The 20,944-nt window shown below is 34.9% G+C and overlaps 1 protein-coding gene across 7 annotated transcripts in view; it reads right to left on the reverse strand.

Annotated features, from left to right (window-relative positions):
- Positions 1-20,944, reverse strand: part of GALNT13 (polypeptide N-acetylgalactosaminyltransferase 13) — a 612,881-nt gene that overhangs the window by 11,929 nt on the left and 580,008 nt on the right. For all 7 annotated transcript variants that reach the window (XM_050752066.1, XM_050752064.1, XM_050752067.1 and 4 more), the window contains one exon: positions 3,157-3,291. In XM_050752066.1, coding sequence (XP_050608023.1) covers positions 3,157-3,291 — 135 coding nt within the window. The remainder of the gene's footprint in view (positions 1-3,156; positions 3,292-20,944) is intronic.

The following is a 20,944-nucleotide window of genomic DNA, read 5'->3' on the forward strand; positions in this document are numbered from 1 at the left end:
GTAAGAATTGCACGAGAAAACAGATAAATATGTGATGAACTTTATTCCTTCTCTTTTCCCCCACTCACCTAAGAAGTAAACAAAACCAAAGTAGCTGGATAGATTCCAGGTTTTGACGCTTTATGACACTGTTTCCATTTTTCTCTGGATATTCCAACAATCCTGCTCCTATTTATGACTTTCTTTTCTAAGATTGAAAGGACTATGGGAGATAAGGTGATGGAATATTTCTGCTGTTCACATGGTGAGATTCACAATTATACTGATAGCTAGCTTGCTTGGAATACTTTATTAGGACCTGAATTCTAGATCTGCTGCTAGTGGCGTAATCTTTGTGCTTTAGTTTCCTCCTGATAAAGGCTTAAAGGAGAGAACTTTAGGGTACGTTTCAGTTCTGTAATTCTGTGAACTCCGACAATTTTTATTCTGCCTTGAACCTGCACCACCTCAGAGATTTTTCAAAGAAAACTTTTGTCCTTGCTAGCAAAAGATAAAGAATTGAGTTAAAGTAGTAAGCAGCACGCATTTTCTTTCCACAGGTTGGAATATGAGAAGAATAGAACCACTGAGCAATTATTCCTCCTTCTCATCTCAACACTTCTTATCCTTTTGCTCCCTTTCCCTCTCTTTGCTCCCCTCTGGAGGCCTTGCCATTTTCCAAATTGTATCCATGCCTTTTCCTAAATTTGTAATATTCTTTAATCAGTGTATAAAAAGACTATGGAAGATACATAGATATTTGGCCCTGTCCTTTTCAAATGTAAATGTATATATGAATGATTGGAGATTTTGTTAAAATACAGATTTGGATTCAGTATGTTTAGCATGCGTTCGGATCCTGCATTTCTAACAAGTTCCCAGGTGATGCTACTACTCCTGGAATCACCCTGTGGGTAGCAAGGGGTGGAACCCTTCTGTGACCTAAAGAAACCCTAAATGTAAAACTTAAAAGCATAGTAATAAATGTTATATTTCAATTTTGTTAAAAAAAATCCTTTTTAACACCTTCTCAAAAATAAAATCACCTTTCAAAGCTGAAATTTCCAGAAAGGCAATGTATTATTCCTACAATTGCTCTATTCTCATGTCATTTATTAGATTATGATCCATTCATTTTTTAATTTAGCAAAGTGGTGTCATTAGACAATGTAAATATCACTAGTTAATTTTGAAAACATAAACATATATGAGAATTTAATTAAGCTATATAATTCAGATGATCAAATTATTTAAAATAAAAATTTCTCAATATTTATGGCATTTTATAAGCTTTTCTGTGTGTGTGTTCCAAAGTCAAAGTAAACATGACACAAAATGTTATAGTGCTCTGAAATACTACAACAGATAACTACTAGTCATCCAAAAGAGTAAATTTATAGAAATCATTTATTTATCTTAGGTGAAGCTACCTATTTTTTTCACTTTTTACTTAAAATTCCTTAGTATTCAATAGCATTGCTACTAGCTGACAGAAAATGTAAACAAAAATATACACGTAATTGCTAACAGTAGTTATTTGAGAAATGAAAGAATTTGAGTTATGATATTGCTCACTCAAGAGTTATGGAAAAGTTTAAAGATTACAAGTGGTATTCTAAAATTCCACACTGCTTCATTTTATAAAAATGCATATGATCATTCCCCTTTCTTAATAAATATATTCTAGATTTTCTTATCTTTAGCATAAGCTCAGTAGAGTCCCAGGTTCCTGGTAGAAACTAAACAGTAACAACAACAAGAACAAGTTTTATTTAAAAATAAGTATCACTTATAGGATTTCTACTGTATCTGTACATTTTACTGCATTTTTCCTCATAGAAGAGATAGAGTACTGATGAAGGATTTACCTATATGTATTTTGCAAAGGCACTGTTTTCTGTAGGCTTAATATCAAGGATGGCACCAATAAATAATAGTTGAAGAGAAAAAAAGATTGGTGGTCAGACAAGGTGAGTAAGATATAGTGAAGGCAACAGCATCTTAATAGAACACATTGGTACAACATAGGAAGAATTCTCAGTGTTTGTCCTCAATTATGGCTCAGAAGATGATTTTGTGTCCTACGATCCTGGTAACATTGTATAAGTTTTAGACCCCAAATTAACCCTACATAACCAGTTTCAAATCCTATAAGAATTCAGTAAGTTTTTCTAATATTCAACTTAAGAAACTACAGAATCATGCAAATATTAAAATGACATTCAAAAAGGTTTTTAAAGGTCTTGTTAAAATATCAACAATGCCAAAAAACTCTGTAGATTGTTTTTTAAAATGTTATTCTTGTAGAAAATTTTAGGCTTGCATGGAATACTGCATCTGTGAAACCCATTTACCTCTATAGTAGTATTTATCTTCTAAGCAGAATGAACTTTAGTTTTCCTTTTAAATAAATCACCTACCACTTAATAATGTGGGAAATGTAACACAGAAGACCAATTCATTTTGTTAATCATAAAAGAAAACCGAAAGAAATGAAGCTGTTTTCGAGAGTAAGTTTCTTTATGCAAAGGAAAATATTTCTTTTTTATTAGCTCCATCTGATGGTTGATCTGGTTTTTACACACTGCCTGGAGATAAATTTCCAACAGTAATTTTGTTGTTTTCTCTCCCTCTCCTCTGTCAGAAAGGTGTGCTATATTGAGAAGAGGCTACTCAGCTTTTTAGGTGACTAATTAGTTTACTGAATTCTGTGAAATATTTATAATTGTAAACAGTAAAGAAATCTTGTTAAACTTGTCAGATATTGTTCCTTCCAGTTGAGGAACATAAATGTCAGTGATTAGTGGTATAAAATTTAAAATTTGAAAATATGTACATATTGTCAATATTATCCTGTATACACATCTTCATACAAACCTCTCAGATAGGCTTAGCTTACCCCTTGCCTAATTTATGTTTGGCATGTACATGGAGATACAAGTTGTCATACACAAAACTGATTCCATTGTCCTCATTCATATTTTATATTAATGGACCAATTTGGCAAAACCTGTTTAAATGATATGCCATCCTAATGTTACCGATATGAACCTGCATGCTTAAAATCGAATTCTGCCAATGTAGATAAAAACCAGCTTAAGATTTAAATATTGAATGTTGAAATATATAACTGAGCTCAAGCATCAAATAATAAGTAAATTAAGGAAAATACTATACCTCAGCATCATATTCCCATAACTGATTTCCTCTCATATGGTGGCATTTTAACATGATTACAGGTCCATTGAGTCTAGAAACATCCAAGCACAAGTCATCGGTTCGAATTTCTTTGTCAGCAGTGTAAGAAAATACCTGAAAATATAAAATTCAGCTAATAAAATAATATGTACATTTTAAAATGTTACAATAGAGCAGATCTATCCATGGAAGCTTTCATATCAGATAAACTTGTATTTTCAAATGATTGCTGGTATGTTATCTTGAGACAGCTAATTCATCTCTTTGAGTCTTTTTTCTCAACTGTAAAATAGGGACAAAGTCATCTGTTTTATGATGTTTTGGTGAGACCTCAGTTTAACAAAATAAACTTTAAAATACCCACTATTTGCTGGCACTGTATTTCTTGCATGATACTTGCACTATAAAGCTCACAATAGGTTAAAGAAAATATAGTTTGCAAACTGCATGGAGCTTAATGAAGGGCAGTCCCTGTTCCTACCATCTTATGACCAGTTCTCCAATTCTACAATGTCATTTTTTCATATAGAAGTTTAAATCTTTCTTCTGATAACATAAGTACATTGTGTAAATTTTATTAAATATTGTCAGTGAGCTTCTGAAGGTTGTAGAAGTATCTTCTCTAGAGATCTCATTAAAGGTAGGCTCTACACTTATCTCTTTAATATGGTTTGCCTAGGCTTAACTACATCAATTCTTCTGAAAATATCCAAGAAATGTCATGGTGGATTATGGACTCTTTGTTAGATAATTCAATTGAACTATAATAATCTTTATTATTTTGTTCCTGGTGTGAATAATTTATTTACAACATTGATTATTAAAGTTTCATGAGTTTTTTTTATTATTTTTTTATTTTTAGATGAAGTCTTGCTCTGTCATCAGGCTGGAGTGCAGTGGTGCAATTTCGGCTTACTGCAACTCTGCCTCCCGGGTTAAAGCGATTCTCCTGCCTCAGCCTCCTGAGTAGTTGGGATTACAGGCATATGCCACCATGCTAGGCTAATGTTTTGTATTTTAGCAGAGATGGGGTTTCACTATGTTGGCCAGGATGGTCTCAATCTCTTGACCTCATGATCCTCCTGCCTCGGCCTCCCAAAGTGCTGGGATTACAGGTGTGAGCCACCGTGCCCAGCCTCATGAGGGTTATTAAGCACATAATTATAGAATGTGTTTTCTTCTTTTAGCTACGATAAGCATTGTTCAGTATTCTGTGGGTTTTTCTTTCTCCTTGCTATGTCAACAGAAAAGATAACGAGAAAGGTCATGTCAGGGTCTTTTTGTTTCTCAAAGATATCTGATGAAATTGGAGGAAGTCAGCTTTACAAATAATATAAACTCTGGAGCTCCATAAGCTGAACGAGTTAGTCTTGGCAGAGTTGCCTCTGCAGCACTGCTTCTCAGGACTTCTATGAAAATCACAAGAAGCGGTGAGAGCAAGTGGAAAAATCAATGATGGAACACAAATACCCTCTTCTGTCAACCGCTTAAAAGGAAATTATTGGGGACTGGTTCGGTGACTCATGCCTGTAATCCCAACACTTTGGGAGGCTAAGGCAAGAGGATTGCTTGAGGCCAGGAGTTTAAGACCAGCCAGGGAAACATATAGAGATCTCATCTCTACAAACAATAATTAAAAGAAAATTATCCAAGCATGGTGGTACATGCCTGTTGTCCCCACTACTTGGGAGGCTGAAGTGGGAGAGGCTGAGGTTGGCAGATTACTTGAGCCATGATCACACCACTGCATTCAGTCTGGGTGACAGAGCAAGACCCAGTCTCAAAACAACAACAACAGTGGCAACAACAATAACAACAACAACAAAAAAAAACCAGAAAAATTTTCACAAAGGTTATACATTTACTTAATATACAATTTTGAGAAATGTGAAGTACATTTAATTGAATTATGCAAAATATATCACAGACTTCATGTATTCAATTCACAAATATATTTTCTAGCTTCATTACTTTTTCATGCTCATATGTTTTTATGAAGAACATCTGGTCACCTAAGAAGAATAACATAAAAACCCATCAAACAGAAATATTCATATCCTCCCCAAACAGTATTATTTTAAACACAATTACAAACTTATTTAATTACACAAGTGAGAATCTTAAGCTGAGATGATAGGATTATTTCAATACTCAAAGATAGCCTTCTACATTAAAATTGCTTCCTTTTAAAGCGACAAATGCCAGTGTAAAAGGAAACCTCATAACGTCCATTTCAGCCTTAATTTTCTAATGGCTCAGGCCATTTCTATACAGTATATTCTTCTCGAGTCTCTTAAGATAGTTTGGAAACAGTACCTGTTGAAAGTTTTAGAGAGCAGTCTACCACATCCCTTGATCCTCAATTTCTAATTTAGATTCAGTTTGTGGTCATTAGAGCTATCTTAAGTAATTTACATTTAAGAAAGATATATTTGTAGAATAGTTTATGTACTTATATGTGTATATAAATTATATGTCTGTTAAATTATTTTTTGGCCTTTGTACTTGAAAAAAATTAACGGATGCTAAAATATTTGGCTCACAAGCAATTTTTGTTAAAAACAATCTGTTGATAATGCTTCCTTGTTTTTCTTGGATTAATGTAAAATCAGGATTAATTTGTTTTTGTACCTGAGAAATAATCTCATTTTTATGCTTGTTTCTAGGATGTTTTTTACTCTTTATAATAACAAAAATCAGTGCATGTCAGTATATACATATCATTCTTGAAACCTAATCTGGAAATTATTAGGTTTGAACTCAATTATTTATCATTTATATCTATTAGTTTTTGAACCCATAATTGTCATTATTAAATTTTTTCATATCTACTACTGTAAAAGGTTCATGAAATTCACCTTGGGTATACTGAAAACATTATATGTGAAATACTTTGTAGAGATTCTGGCACACAGACAAAATTCAGTAGCTGATATTTAGAGTTATTATTCCCAGTCTTGGAGTTAATCCCAAATTGAGGATTTCTATCCAACACTACCAAGAAATTTTAGTATAAGGGTCCAGCAATGTTTGCTCTTGACTGTCTGAGCTGAGCCCTTGGCTGCTGTACAAGTCCTGAGGGAGAGTTTATAATACCTGATGACAGATATTTCTGATAATTTAAGCATTGTATTCTGACCCTCTAGATTAACTACTTATGAGTTCCTTTATGACTTTGGGGACAATCTCCAAATCTCATGCTGGATTTTCTAGGAGCAGCTATTCCCTACAGCTGTTGCCTGTTTTTCCGTCTCACTACTCCACAGACACTCTCAGTTGGTATGTGTAAGGCCCAGCCTGTCCTTGCTGTGGTTGAAACCTTTATGCCTATGTGAGTTAAAATATTTCAAACCTGAACACCAATGAAGCACTTTACTTTAAACTATCAGGTATGTTGATAAATACACTATACAAGATTGATTCATTCATTAGTAAAATCTCATTGTACATTCTCTTAAAATAATGGAAACTATTCTTCTTCCTTTTCTGATTATCACTCAAATTGCTTTATCATCGGTTACCAATACTTAGTAAAGCAGAACCGAGTTACATGAACCATAGATTTAGCATATGTTTCCATTTGCTCCAGTGCCAGCCTGACTTTAATGACAATTAATTTGTTCAAAGTCTGATCACTTTAATTAAGCTAAGGTGACTAGAAGCAGGGAAAAACAATCAATCTCTGTGGCTTTCCTTCCATTATAAAAGAGGAAACAGGGAGGAAGTTAACATTAATTGAACACTACCTTTTTTTTAAAAATAATGTGTTCTATGCTTCATATATATTAAATAAATTTGCTCTATTCTTTCATTGTGCAATTGCATTTATATTTCTATGAATGTATACCAACTGACAGTATTGCAAAATGTAACAAATAGAGCTCTTTACATGAATCCTATGGATTTAGTAATTTATAGTGCTTTTAAAATTCTGTTTCACACTTAATGTTCATGTTGTCTAATCTGTAAAATTATGAGCTATCTAGTATCACATATATTCTTATGTAATCCTTCAGTCAAGCTAGGTCTGCAAACAACCACTAAAATGGCCATTTTTTAAGTCAACTCTTTTAATCTCAGCTATCTTATAAGATGATGATAATGATACAGGTAATAATGTCTATGCTCCAGTTTATGGACCTTGTTGATTATTATGCCTTTCAAAACTAATTACTCACTGTAATAACTCAGTTTTTATTGTTTACTGTTGTATTAGTTCACTACGACTGCCATAACAAAGTACTATGGACTGGGTGGCCTAAGCAACAGAAATTTATTTCCTGACAGGTTTGAAGGCTGGACGTCCAAGATCACGATCTTAGCAGAGTTGGTTTCTGCTGAGGCCACTCTCTTTGGCTTGTAAGAGGGATCTTCTCCGTGTGTCTTCACACGGTCTTCCTTCTCTGTTTGCATGTGTCCTAATCTCTTTTTATAAAAATACCAGTTACATTGAATTAGGGCACCCTAATGATGCCATTTTAACTTTACCTCTTTAAAGACTCATCTCTAATATGGTTACATTCTAAGGAACTGGGGGTTAAGACTTCAACATATGAATTTCTAGAACACAATTCAGGCCATGCCACCACTAACCCTTTACAATGTATTGGAGTAGATAACATATCTTTCCTTATTCCTAAGTGAAAAATATGGTGTGCATTATTTATTTATTTTTGGCTAACCTGTTTAGGTCACCTTGGGATTTCAATTCTGAAATTAGAATATACTGTTTAGTATTACTAATCAAAACTCTAAATGTAATGCAATATCAAATAATTCCCCCTTCTCCACATTGAGCTTAATTTATGTTGGCAGCCTGCAGAGGCAAAGGCTTTTTCTGTTTTACGTCTTAAGCTTTTTTTTTTCCCCTCACTGTTCTTGCCCACTCCCAAATTCACCCAGTCTGCTAATCAGTTTTTTTTTTTTTTTAATTTTTTTTATTCTTCCAGAGTGGCAAAGCTATAAGAGAGGTCTTACTTGAACCGTTGTGTATAACTCCTTCCTGTTCTCTGGCCTGCCAGAGATTTAAAGCTCCCTGTTCTGAGACCATTTGGATTTTCTTAGAGATTCCCATCGCTGAGCACCTCTTAACTGAAGTGCAAAGAAAGAGGACAATGCATATTTTACAAGTGAGCCACTTTTTGTGAAAACTCTGGGAGACAGGCTAACACTAGGCAGTGCAGTCAGTTCCCTGTATTCAGTTGTCACAAGCCAGCCTTATCGTGTGTGAGTCAGCTCACAGCCTGCCATATACCAGAAGCATATAGCAAGCTCTCCAACTGGCATCCTACATAATTTGCAGGTCCCAGTGCAAAATGAAAATGCAGAACTTATTTTTATAAAATTATCAAGAATTCCAAGATTGTAGGGCTCTGATTGCATGGGTTGCACACTCAAGAACTTCCCTGCTTTGAATCCTCTTCTTACTGGAAGCTAGAATCCCAGCCCATCTTCTCTAGAGGCAGGGCAACTATTCTCTCCAGGCAAAATCTTACAATCTTCTCCATATTCTGATACCTTCCATTATGGGTTGAACTGTGGCTCCCTAGATGATAGATTGAAGTCCTAACCACCAGTACCGCAAAATGTGTACACTTACGGAGATAGTCCTTATGATGAAGTCATCCTGGAGTAAGATGGGCCCTTAATCTAAAAGGACTGGTGTCCTTATAAGAGAATAGAGACAGAGAAAAGATAGCCATGTGATGATGGAATTAGAGACTGGAATGATGCATCTACAAGCCATGGGACACCAAGGATTGTTGGCAAACACTGGAAGCTAGAAGCGGAAAAAGATGATTTTCCCTTAGGTTTCAGAGGGAGTATGGCACTTCTAACAACTTGATTTCAGACTTCTAGCCTCCGGAACTATAAGACAATAAATTTCCATGGTTTTAAGAAACCTAGTTTGCAATAATTTTATACAAAAGCTCCAGCAAACTAACATACATCCTTTTCCTCCTCATGCTGGTTGAAGTGTCTAATGTCACAGAATCAGATTTCTAAAGTGTCTTTTCAAATTTTGCACAGGAAAATCTGATTTTAGATTGCCATTGCGAATTTTGCATAGGGAAGTCTGATTTTACATTTCACATTTATTGTATCTTGGTATATGGGCTGAAATTTTAACACCCAGTTATACTTTCCACCAGCATAAAATCAACCATTTTCAAAATACTTTTCTATTATAGCTATATCTTCATAAAGGTGTTTTATAATGTGACTAGGTGATTTTCCTGATTTTATGTGTACTTTATTGGGGTCATAATGATTTCTGCCTCTGAATTTATCTTGTAATCAAATGAGTACTATCTATAATGGATGATGCTATATATAAAGCCAATTCAAATCTCAAATCCTTTTAATCTCAATATTTTTCTTTCCATAGATGATGTTTTAGTTCACTCTCACACTGCTATAAGGACATACCCCAAACTGGGTAATTTATGAAGGAAAGAGGTTTAATGGATTCACAGTTCCACATGGCTGGGGAGGCTCACAATTGTGGTGGAAGGTGGAGGAGGAGCAAAGGCACATCTTATAAGGTGGCAGGCAAGACAGCGTGTGCAGGGAAACTGCCCTTTGTAAAACCATCACATCTCGTAAGACTTATTCACTATCATGAGAACAGCATGGGAAAAACCTGCCCCCATGATTCAATTATCTCCCACCAGGTCCCTCCCATGACATGTGGGGATTATGGGAGCTACAATTCAAGATGAGATTTTGGTGGAGACACAGCCAAATCATATCAGATGGTAAGCATTCTTTATTTTTCACCTACATGTATGGTTTGTTCTGGATTTTTCTTTTTAGGGAGAATGTCCAAAGATATTTTAAGATTCTTCAAATACCTAAAACAACATCTAAATAATTTCAAGGACTTCTGTGAGAAGGATCTAAAATATTCTGTTAAATTAATTTAACATAATGAAAGACTAGGTGTCCACATTTTTTTTTTTTTACCAATTGTATTATGTTTAAAATCCTAATGTATATATAGTTACTTCTTTTAAAATACTCTTTTTTCATGACCCTTTAGAAAAACTACAAACAAAAGTTTGCTCAAATCTCTAGCGTGAGCCTGTGCTAATGAAACCTCGTTCCAGCAGTACAAGTTACAAAGCAAGAATGGAAGGCATTGCTGTATTATCGGGACCTGAATCTTGTCTCTTTCTGCAAAGGGCTCAGGAATTAAACACCCTCTACTTGCTCTATCTTGCCACAGGGTTTCTTTCTTTCCTTTTTTTATCCATAGATGAAGGGGGTGTGAGTGTGTATGTATGTACATGCGTATACACAGGCATACTTCAGAGATTCTGTGGGTTCAGTTTCAGATCACTACAATAAAACAAGTATCATATTTAAAGCAAGACACATGTTTTTGTTTCCCTGTGCCCATGAGTTATGTTTACACTATACAGTAGCATATTAAGTGTGCAGTAGTATTGTGTCTCAAAAAACAATGTATATTACTTAATTAAAAATACTTTATTGCTAAAAATGCTAACAATCATCCTAGCCTTCGGTGAGTGGTAATCTTTCTGCTGATGGAGAGTCTTGCCTCAATGCTGATGGCTGCAGGTTGACCAGAGTGGTGACTGATGAAATTTAAGTGGATGTAGTAATTTTAAAAAATAAGACAACAATGAAGTTTATCACATAAATCAACTTTTCCTTTCACTAAAGATTTTTCTGTAGCATGTGATGCTATTTGATAGCATTTTACCCACAGTAGAACTTCTTTTAAAATTTTAATTAATCCTCTCAAAACCTGCTACTGCTTTATCAACTTGAGTTTATGTAATATTCTAAATACTTTGTTGTCATTTCAACAGTGTTCACGGCATCTTCAATAGGAGATTATATCTCAAGAAACCACTTTCCTTGATCATTAATAAGAAGCAATGCTCATTCATTAAAGTTTTAGCATGAGAGTGCAGCAATTCAGTCACATCTTCAGGCTCCACTCCTAATTCTAGTTCTCCTGCTACTTCTACCCTATCTGCAATTATTTCCTCCACGGATGTCTTGAACCCCTCAAAGTCATCTAAGAGGGTTGGGATTAGCTTTTTCCAAACTCCTGTTATAGTTGATATATTGACCTCCTCCCATGAATCACAAATGTTATTTACGGTATCTAGAATTGTGAATACTTTCCATAAAGTTTTCAATTTACTTTGCCCAGATCTATTACAGGAATCACTATGGCAGTTAGAGTCTTAGAAAATGTATTTCTTAAATAGTAAGACTTGAAAGTTGAACTTACTCCTTGATCTATGGTCTGCAGAATGAATATTGTGTTAGCAGACATTAAAACATTAATCTCCTTGTACATCTCCATCAGAGCTCTTGAGTGACCAAGTAAATTATCAATGAAGAGTAATATTTTAAAAGGAATCTTTTTTTTTTCCCCCGAGAAATAGGTCTCAACAGTGAGCTTAAAATATTTAGTACACCATGTTGTAAACAGATGTGCTGTAATCCAGGCCTTGTCGTTCCATTTACAGAGCACAGGCAGAGTAGATTCAGTGTAATTGTTAAGGGCCCTAGGATATGGGGAATGGTAAATGAACATTGGTTTTGACTGACAGTCACTCACTATATTTTTCCTAACAAGAGAATCAGCCTGTCTTTTGAAGCTTTGAAACCAGGCATTGACTTCGCTTTTCTAGCTATGGAAGTCCCAGATGGCATCTTCTTCCAATTGAGTGCTGTTTTGTCTACGTTGAAAATCTGTTGTTTACTGTATTCACATTTATCAATGATCTCAGCTGGATCTTCTGGATAACTTGCTGCAGCTTCTCCCTCAGCAATTGCTACTTCACTTTGCACTTTTAAGTTATAGAGAGAACTTCTTTCCTTAAAACTCATAAACCAACCTCTGCTAGCTTCCAACTTTTCTTCTGCAGCTTTCTCACCCGTCATAGAATTAGAGTTAGGGCCCTGCTGTGGTGAAGCTTTGGCCTAAAGGCATTTCATAGCTTGTTTGATCTTCTATCCAAACCACTAATACTGTCTCTATATAAGGAATAAGGCTGTCTGCTCTCTTTTCATTTATGTGTTTACTAGAGTAACATTTTCAATTTCCTTCAAGAATTTTTCATTTGCCTTCACTATTTTGCCAGCTGTTTGGTGCAAGAAGCCTACTTTTTGGCCTATGTCGGCTTTTGACATACCTTCTCACTAAGCTTAATCTTTTATAGCTTTTGATTTTAAGTGAGAAACATGTGACTTTTCCTTTCACTTGAACACACAGATGCCATTGTAGGGTTATTAACCAGCCTAATTTCAATATTGTTGTGTTTTAGGAACAGGAAGGCCTGAGGAGCAAGAGAGAGGGAATGGCCAGTCTGTGGAGCAGTCAGGATACACACAACATTCATCAGTTAAGTTTGCTGTTGTTACATGGGTACGATTTGCAGCACCCCAAAACAATTACAATAGTCACATAAAAAATCACTGATCATAATCATAACAGATAAAATAATGATGAAAAAGTTTAACATATTGGGAGAATTACCAAAGTATGACCCAAGACATCAAGTGAGCACATGCTGTTGGAAAAATGAGGCCAATAGACATGCTCCGTGTAGGGTTGCCACAAACATCCCATTTGTTAAAAAGTGCAATATCTGTGAAGCACAATGAAGCAAAGAGTAATAAAACAATGTATTCCTAGATACAAATACATGTATTCATTTTTGTTTTATTTTTTATTAAGGTATAGTTCACAAATGAATAAATATTTGAATTCAAAATGTCTACATGTATATTTGGTGCAGCTTTATCATACAGGTTTTGATTTTCCTGCATTTGTTTTAAATTATAAAATACTTTTGTTTGAGTTCCTCAGGATAATATTTACTATAAAAGCTCACAGTTTGATATATATCCAATTATGCCAACGGCTTCGCTTTCTAAATGAAACTGAAGCCAAAGAAGTTACAGGATTCACCCAGTATGTCCAAGCCGCTTAATGACAGAGGTCTCTCTGAACCTGAAGATCTGCTATTTGCCACTACTTGTCCACGTGCTTCAACTTCTCTTTACACACCCATTATTTAGTCATTTTGGTCCTTTGCATCCTCTGGGAGATCTCTTTAGGTATTTGGAACGTGCTCAATTTGAAAAGTATGTCAAAAAAAAATCCAGAAATATAACTTATAAGAAAATAAACTTGTCATAATGATTTTCTCTCTCATCTGTAAAAATAACCCAAGAAAATTTGTATTGAAATCAAAGGGAAAACTGTTTAGCAACAAAAATTATACCTTTAGCAATGCAAATTATTTTTTTAAAATATTATCTTCCTCCACATGTCACATCATCCTGAAGTCAGCGTGGAGAATTCATAGATGGAATTGAATTCACCAGTGGAGCTGCCAAGTTTATTCCCAGACAGCACCTTTTCCTATGCATGAATTGATTTCAGGTTTCATCTATAGGCTGTTAGCTCAGTGGTTTGTGCAGAGGAGGGTCAGGAGGAGTAAGTAGCATCTAGCTGTATACTCTTAACTTACGCTTACACATCTAGATATCACTTACTTTTTATAGCTTTAATGCTCTAAAATTCTATAACTAAAAACAGGATGTGGGTATGCACCTTATGTTCACTATTCTCATCCTGTCTTCAATATCATCTGTAAAGCGTTAACTCTTTCTGCTTTCACCTCAATATAATAATGTGATGCTTTTTTGATTTGCACTCAGCAAGCCATCTCATTCTTCCATCCCTGACCAGGTATGTGCTGATCACATCACTAGGACGATCCTTCCCACTCCACTTTGCCAAGCAAAAGACTAGTCTCCTTAAAGTCTTCATACATTCTTCACTTTCTTCATTTAGCACTCTCTTAGCATTTTTACCCAGATGGCTTATCTGCCATTGTACTGCAGATACCATATCTGTATATATTTGGAATTGGATAATACTGGAAAAATGAGCTCTGGAAGATTACACAAACCTAAGTTTGAGAGCTATGACTCAGGACCAGAGTTACTGGGAGTCTCTGTCAAAATGTTGGATTCCTCATCTGAGAAAAGAGATAAATATATGCCTCCTCTTTCATGGGCTATTTTACAGATTGAATAATGCAAATTCCTGTAAGCTCTAAACAAAACATTTGCCTCAAGTAATATCTAAATATTAGTGATTTTCTGTGCAATATTCATGCATAATATCTACATTTGATTATATTCTATCTCATCTTTTCCTATCAGTTTTTAGGTTCTTTTTAAAAAAATCTCGTGGATTCAATAACAATGCTAAGGATATATTTTGAATCCCTGTGCAAACTGTTCTAGTAGGAGAGTAGTGTCCAATAATTACTAACTGAATCGAAATGAAAACAATTTGTCTTTGAAATTCCCTAGTCTTTACGGGAAACAGAGCAAGAGTGCAAGATAATACAATAAGCAATATGCAGTAATATAATAACAAAATGTGACTGACATTTCTCTTTTCTACTTCATTGTTAAATCTTCCCATTTTAAACATTACCGATGTTAAATTGTATGTATTTTTTTAATACTTGACTCTGCCCTGAAGGGTTTTAAAGGAAGTCTACAATTTGGGAAATCTAATTTATAAATATTATGCTGCAGATACTCATATTTTACTATTGCAGTATTGAAGAATATAAATTGCAAATTTAAGCTGAGTTGGGAATCCCTTCCAAAATATATCCCACGAATTATGCTTGAATGTACAGAGGTTGCTTTTTTTGTGACTGATGTATAATCTGCAGATGATCCAAGGTTTCTGTCCCCTGGTATACATGCCCTATATAACTTCCTTAAGCGTAGGACAGACTGTGGTCATGACAGGACGGTCATTTCGAGATCACATTACATTATATTACAAAGATATTAGATACAACCTTGGGTTAGCACTGAACAGAGGGAATCTCCAGCTGGCCTGATGATGAAAACTGCCATGATTTAGAGAGAGCTACATGGCACATAACTGAGGGCAGTCTCTAGCTGCTGGCAGAGAGCAACCCTGGCGGAGAACCAGACAACAAACAAAGATAGGAAGTCATTCTTACAGCTGCAAGGAACTGAATTTTGCCAGGAACCAGGGAGGTTGGAAGAGGAATCCCCTGGGGCTCAACTGAGATCACAGCTCTGGCCAACACCTGAATTTCAGCTGTGTGAGGCCCTGAGCAGACAACCCAGGCACACTGTGCCTGAATTCCTCTTACAAACTGTGAAACAATAATTTTGTGTTGTTTTAAGCCACTAAATTTGTAGCAATTTGTTATGAAACAATAGAAAACTAATATGGGACCATCAGGAAAAAGGAAACATGCAAAAACTAGAATAGTTCTCACCATGTGAAACACCATTTTCTACGATGCATCTCCATCATTCTATTTCTCAGCTATTCAATCATCTATTTATTCAACATATTTTTCTGTGTGTTGAATGTGTCTGGTTTATCCAAATTACACATGACCTTCATGAACTGCTGAATTCAATACACATACATCTAACCCAGTGCTATCATTTCTGTAAGAATTTCTACCACTATTCCAACCTCATTTGAACTCCGTTCTTTTCATAATGGTCTTCTAGCAACTTATCTTTCTCTTGATGGTATATTCGTCTATGTTTTTTCAACTGTATCATTCCTTAAATATTTATTCTATGAAGAACTGACTCTTGAACATATATTTCAAGGGAAGAATGTTGACTCCTAAATGAGATATTCTTCTTTTCAATGGGTAACATACATACATACATAGTTTTCCTTTATGCCTGTCTCATTAGTTGGTACCATTGTGCAGCAACATATCTGGTCTTTGAGGTTCTTACTGATCTAAGCCTGTGAATGTAAAATAGACATAACAACAATAATATATATCATTCACATGATACCTATATAAACTATTATATTAATTTTAGTGTTCGGTTTAATAGCTGAAAAATAATAAAAGACTTTTTGCTCTCCCATCTGAATGTCTTTTACAGGTGTTTTTGTAACATTTCATATAATTTTAAAAGTTTTCACTTATATATTTAGACACTTCCTAAAACTCTGGTATATACTATACCAGATATATTCAAGCATGTAATTAGATAAAATTGTTACATGTATAAAAAGACTAGAAAGCCAAATTATAATGTCCTAAATGATATAATGATATACTTATGTATCGTTTTCAACTCTCTATCTGTAAAGGGAAAGTACTCTTTACCAGACACAATATTCAAAATTTACCTTGCAGTTATTACCACAATGCTTGCATTGGGTGCAAATAATATCAAAGTTTTCTAGATAGTTTCAAGTTTAAAGAAATCTTATTTACTTACAGCATTCAGTATTGCTGCAAACTAAGAGCAGGATCTATTTAGTTTGGGTTCCCCCAAATGCAGACACTGAGACAGTAATTCAAGTGCAAGTAGTTTATTAGGAATATGATCTCAGAAAAGACAAGTGTGGTGGTAGGGAAGAGAAAAAGGCTAATACATGGTAAATTTTCTAATTGTTTACACTATGGATAACTAGAGCTTAATTCTGTTGGGGATCCCTGGCAACCAGTGTAGAATAAGCATGTCAGAATTAGTCCCTCAAAGAGTGACAGGGCTGAGATATTTATACATCATCTGCCCTCACCTTTTGCTTGAGGTGAGCTTCCAGGGAGCAGAATTTAACGTGACTGATGGGCAAAGCAGCCTTTGGAGTGCAAACCTCCAGACAGAGGGTCAGAGGTGCTAGCCTTTTGATGTTGGGCTGGAAGCAAGGGGAGAAAGAACATTTTGGGAGCAACTGTTGTGTGTTAGGAAAGACAGCTGCCATTTAAAATACACTGTATATTAAATATTATATAGCACATACAGTGTTATTCCTCTTTTGAAAATTAGGATTATGAAGTTTGCAAAGGTTAAAGAAGCTCTACAAAGTCACTCCGTTTGCAAGTGGGAGAGCCAGTCTTGGAACCATGGTCTGTCAGGCTCCAAGTCCCATATTCTTTCCACACACTTAGCATTTCACTTCTTGGTGATCTTTTATAAATTCCAGTGTTTATTCAGATTTCATTAGGTTTTTCCATCATGTTCCCCTGCAAATTCAATCCACGCTCCTTTTTTTCCAAGATCCCATCCCACAATACATTTTTAGTCATCATATCCCCTCAGCCTACTCTGATAGATGCTCAGACTTTTATGTTTTTGATGATGGTTTTGAGAAATACTTATCAGGCACTTTATAGAATATCTCTCAGTTTGAATTTTTCTAATGTTTATCTCATGGTTGGACTAGGGGTCTAGGGCTGGGGGTGGAAGACCACAAGGGTACAGTGCCACTCTCGTCACATCATATCAAGGGTGTATGGTATCACTATGACTCACATTATAGAATCTTGATTACATACTCAAGGTAGTATTTGCCAATAATTCTCCATTGTAAAGTTGCCACTATCCTCTTCCACATTGTAATCTTTGGAAGAAAGTCAACACATGCCAGGGGAGGGGGAAGGTTATGTCGTACTTGTTGTACTTCCTGGAGCGGGCATGAGCTACAAAAATTATATGAAATTCTTCTATACAAGGGATCCTAGAGATCAATTTTAACTTGTCTCTAAAAGCTTAAGTCAGAAATTGGGGGCCATGTCCTTATGTTAGATTTATATGTAATACCACATTAGGATTCCTACATTTAAAAAATAAGTGCAGCTTGGAGAGGAAGTGGAGAAATAGGAACGCTTTTACTGTTGGTGGGAGTGTACACTAGCTCAATAATTGTGGAAGACAGTGTGGCGATTCCTCAAGGTTCTAGAACTAGAAATACCATTTGACCCAGCCATCCCATTGCTGGGTATATACCCAAAGGATTATAAATCATGCTACTATAAAGACACATGCACACGTATGTTTATTGTGGCACTATTCACAATAGCAAAGACTTGGAACCAACCCAAATGTCCATCAATGATAGACCAGATTAAGAAAATGTGGCACATACATACCATGGAATACAATGCAGCCATAAAAAAAGGATGAGTTCATGGCCTTTGCAGGGACATGGATGAAGCTGGAAACCATCATTCTCAGCAAACTATCGCAAGGACAGAAAACCGAACACCACATGTTCTCACTCATAGGTGGGAATTGAACAATGAGAACACTTGGACACAGGGCAGGGAACATCACACACTGGGGCCTGTTGTGGGGTGGGGAGCTGGGGGAGGGATAGCATTAGGAGAAATACCTAATGTAAATGACGAGTTGATGGGTGCAGCACACCAACATGGCACATGTATACCTATGTAACAAACCTGTACATTGTGCACATGTACCCTAGAACTTAAAGTATAACAATAAAAAATAAGCCCAGCTCATGCGTCACTTGGTTTACTCACTGAATGAAGAAAAAAAAATCAGGTCTCTTTGTTAGGTGGATTGGAACATGACAATTTCTGCCACCCAGAAGTGGCACTTGCTCTCATTAATGTGTAAACCATGAATTGGACACTGGCCACAGTGAGCTATCAAGACTGCTTTGACCATTCCTTGGTGTTATGATCTTAAAATGCATGTTTGAATTTTTTGGTTAAAAGAAAATCAAATTTTGCATATTACAGTCATAAACACATATTTTACTTTTTTAAATTAAATGAATATTCCAAATCTTTTTAGAGAGTTAGAACTAGAGAGTTGGAGTAGAAATATGTTTATCTGGTAGGTTTTCATTAGAAGACCAAGATTTTCTATTAGAAATTGGAATGGACACTAGGCTGTTTCCATGGTTACCTACTGAAGCCTTTTTCCTTTAATGGAAAGGTATCATTTCTGTATACACCACATGCAGCTTCATGCTTTGTATTGGATCAAATCCTTTGATAGCAGAATAAAAGAAATGAATTGAAAAAGGTTCTACAGTCTGCCCCTGCTTGCTGTGAAATTATACTTCAATACTAAATAACGTGAATAAAAAGTCCTTTGCATATTTGGCTGAATTCACTGTGTCATTTTTAATAACAAAACTGAATGTCCAAGTATTTTCATGATGCTTATTACACACTATCCTTTGACAACCTTTGTAGTCTGAAAGCTCATTGCTTTTGTCCCCTCAAGTTGAAATTCCCTTGCTTGACATTTACTGTCTATTGTAATCTTAGCTCCTCTACTTATAAAACTTAATTTTCCACTGTCCCACTCCAGACTTTCAATTCCATTAGTCGCAGTGTCCTTGCTGTTCTTACTCACCCTCTGCTCTCTGTGCACGCCAAGTGCTTTGTGGAGTCTTTTAGAACCATTCCATTCCTGTCCTTATCAGACCTTTTTTTGAATGCCTCCTGTAGACCATTATGAATGCTTGGTGTATTGCTAATGATTCTTTTGTATTCCCTATGAGATCGAGTATATGGTTTTTGTGCCTATTTATATTAAATCTTGTGTCCAAGTGGATTTAACCAGGGATATCTATCTCTCTATAACAAGTATATATATATATTTTATATGTGTAATTATATATGATGTAAGTAATTAAAAAGAAAAAACCCATCTCATACTAATACATGCTTCAAATTAGTGTAGAATGCAATAAAATCCTAGAAAACATATATAAAAATTTCTTGTGCAAAGAAAAATATATTAGACATATTTCAGTATAAAGATAGCTTTTAATGGTAAGAATAGATTTGGAAAATAAAAATTAGAAATAATTTTTCATCATTTATATAGAAAAATGACAATCTCATCTCTCAGATCCAATTCCTTTTTACTTGACATGAGTATATAATTAGGGCAAGTAAAATATATAATAGAAGATACTTTGCTGACATAGTATGACCACTATGTCTATATTCATAGCAAGGCAAAATATATATGGGATAGTTAACTTTAAATGACATATCTAAAACATTTTGTTTTAGCCATATTGATGTGTAGCTTACATTTGATTAGTCTCCTCACATTGGGCTGCTTTCAATAGTATTTTATATTTGATGACTCCTTTTAAAAACTGGTAAGTTTTAAGCAAGGAATCCTTTAAAAATCTTATGCAGAATATAAAATGTATTTTGTGCTATACAATATTATATCAGATATTTTCATTTCACTTGCATATTTTTTCACGTTTTCTTTTTCTAAACTTAATGTTTTTCTTGCTGAGATAAAGTATTAGCATTGCCTAGTCAAATATTCGAACATGAATTTCTTGTCTAGTTTTATGTCATCTTGGCTTTATTGTGCTATCTTTTCATTTCTGAAAAAAATCAGTTTTCATATTTAAAAAGCAAAAAACTAGGAATACGCTTGCCTAATTTCTTCCAAAACTGTCATCATAACTAGGATGGAATTGCAAATGCATTAAGATGAAGACAATCACAGGTACAGCAAAGCAACTAATCGTAAGTATGGATCTGCTTGCCTTCTCAAGAATATAAAAGTGGGCTAGGCAACACTGTTAATTTAGAAATCATAGACATTATTTACCTTACCTAGAAAATAATAAACTAACTGTTACTACACAGATTAAGCCAAGATAAAGTTATATTATCTATTATAAAACGCTTAAAATGGTTATAGTGAAAATAATTATGTCCTCAATGAAAAATAGGCATCCAGCTAGTCGAAGGGTGATGGGGAATAGGAGAGTATTTCAAAAGACCTTAATATTCTTCACATAGACTCATGCATTCAAATCATTTAATTAAAAAATATTAAATATGATAAAATGTTGGCCAGAAGGTTACTTGAACAAGAATACATTTCACAGTAATGAGTAAGGTTATAGCCTCAAGTCAAAAGGAATTAGGCA

The sequence above is a fragment of the Macaca thibetana genome, chromosome 12, assembly GCF_024542745.1.
Source record: "Macaca thibetana thibetana isolate TM-01 chromosome 12, ASM2454274v1, whole genome shotgun sequence".
NCBI classification, from domain to species: domain Eukaryota; kingdom Metazoa; phylum Chordata; class Mammalia; order Primates; family Cercopithecidae; genus Macaca; species Macaca thibetana.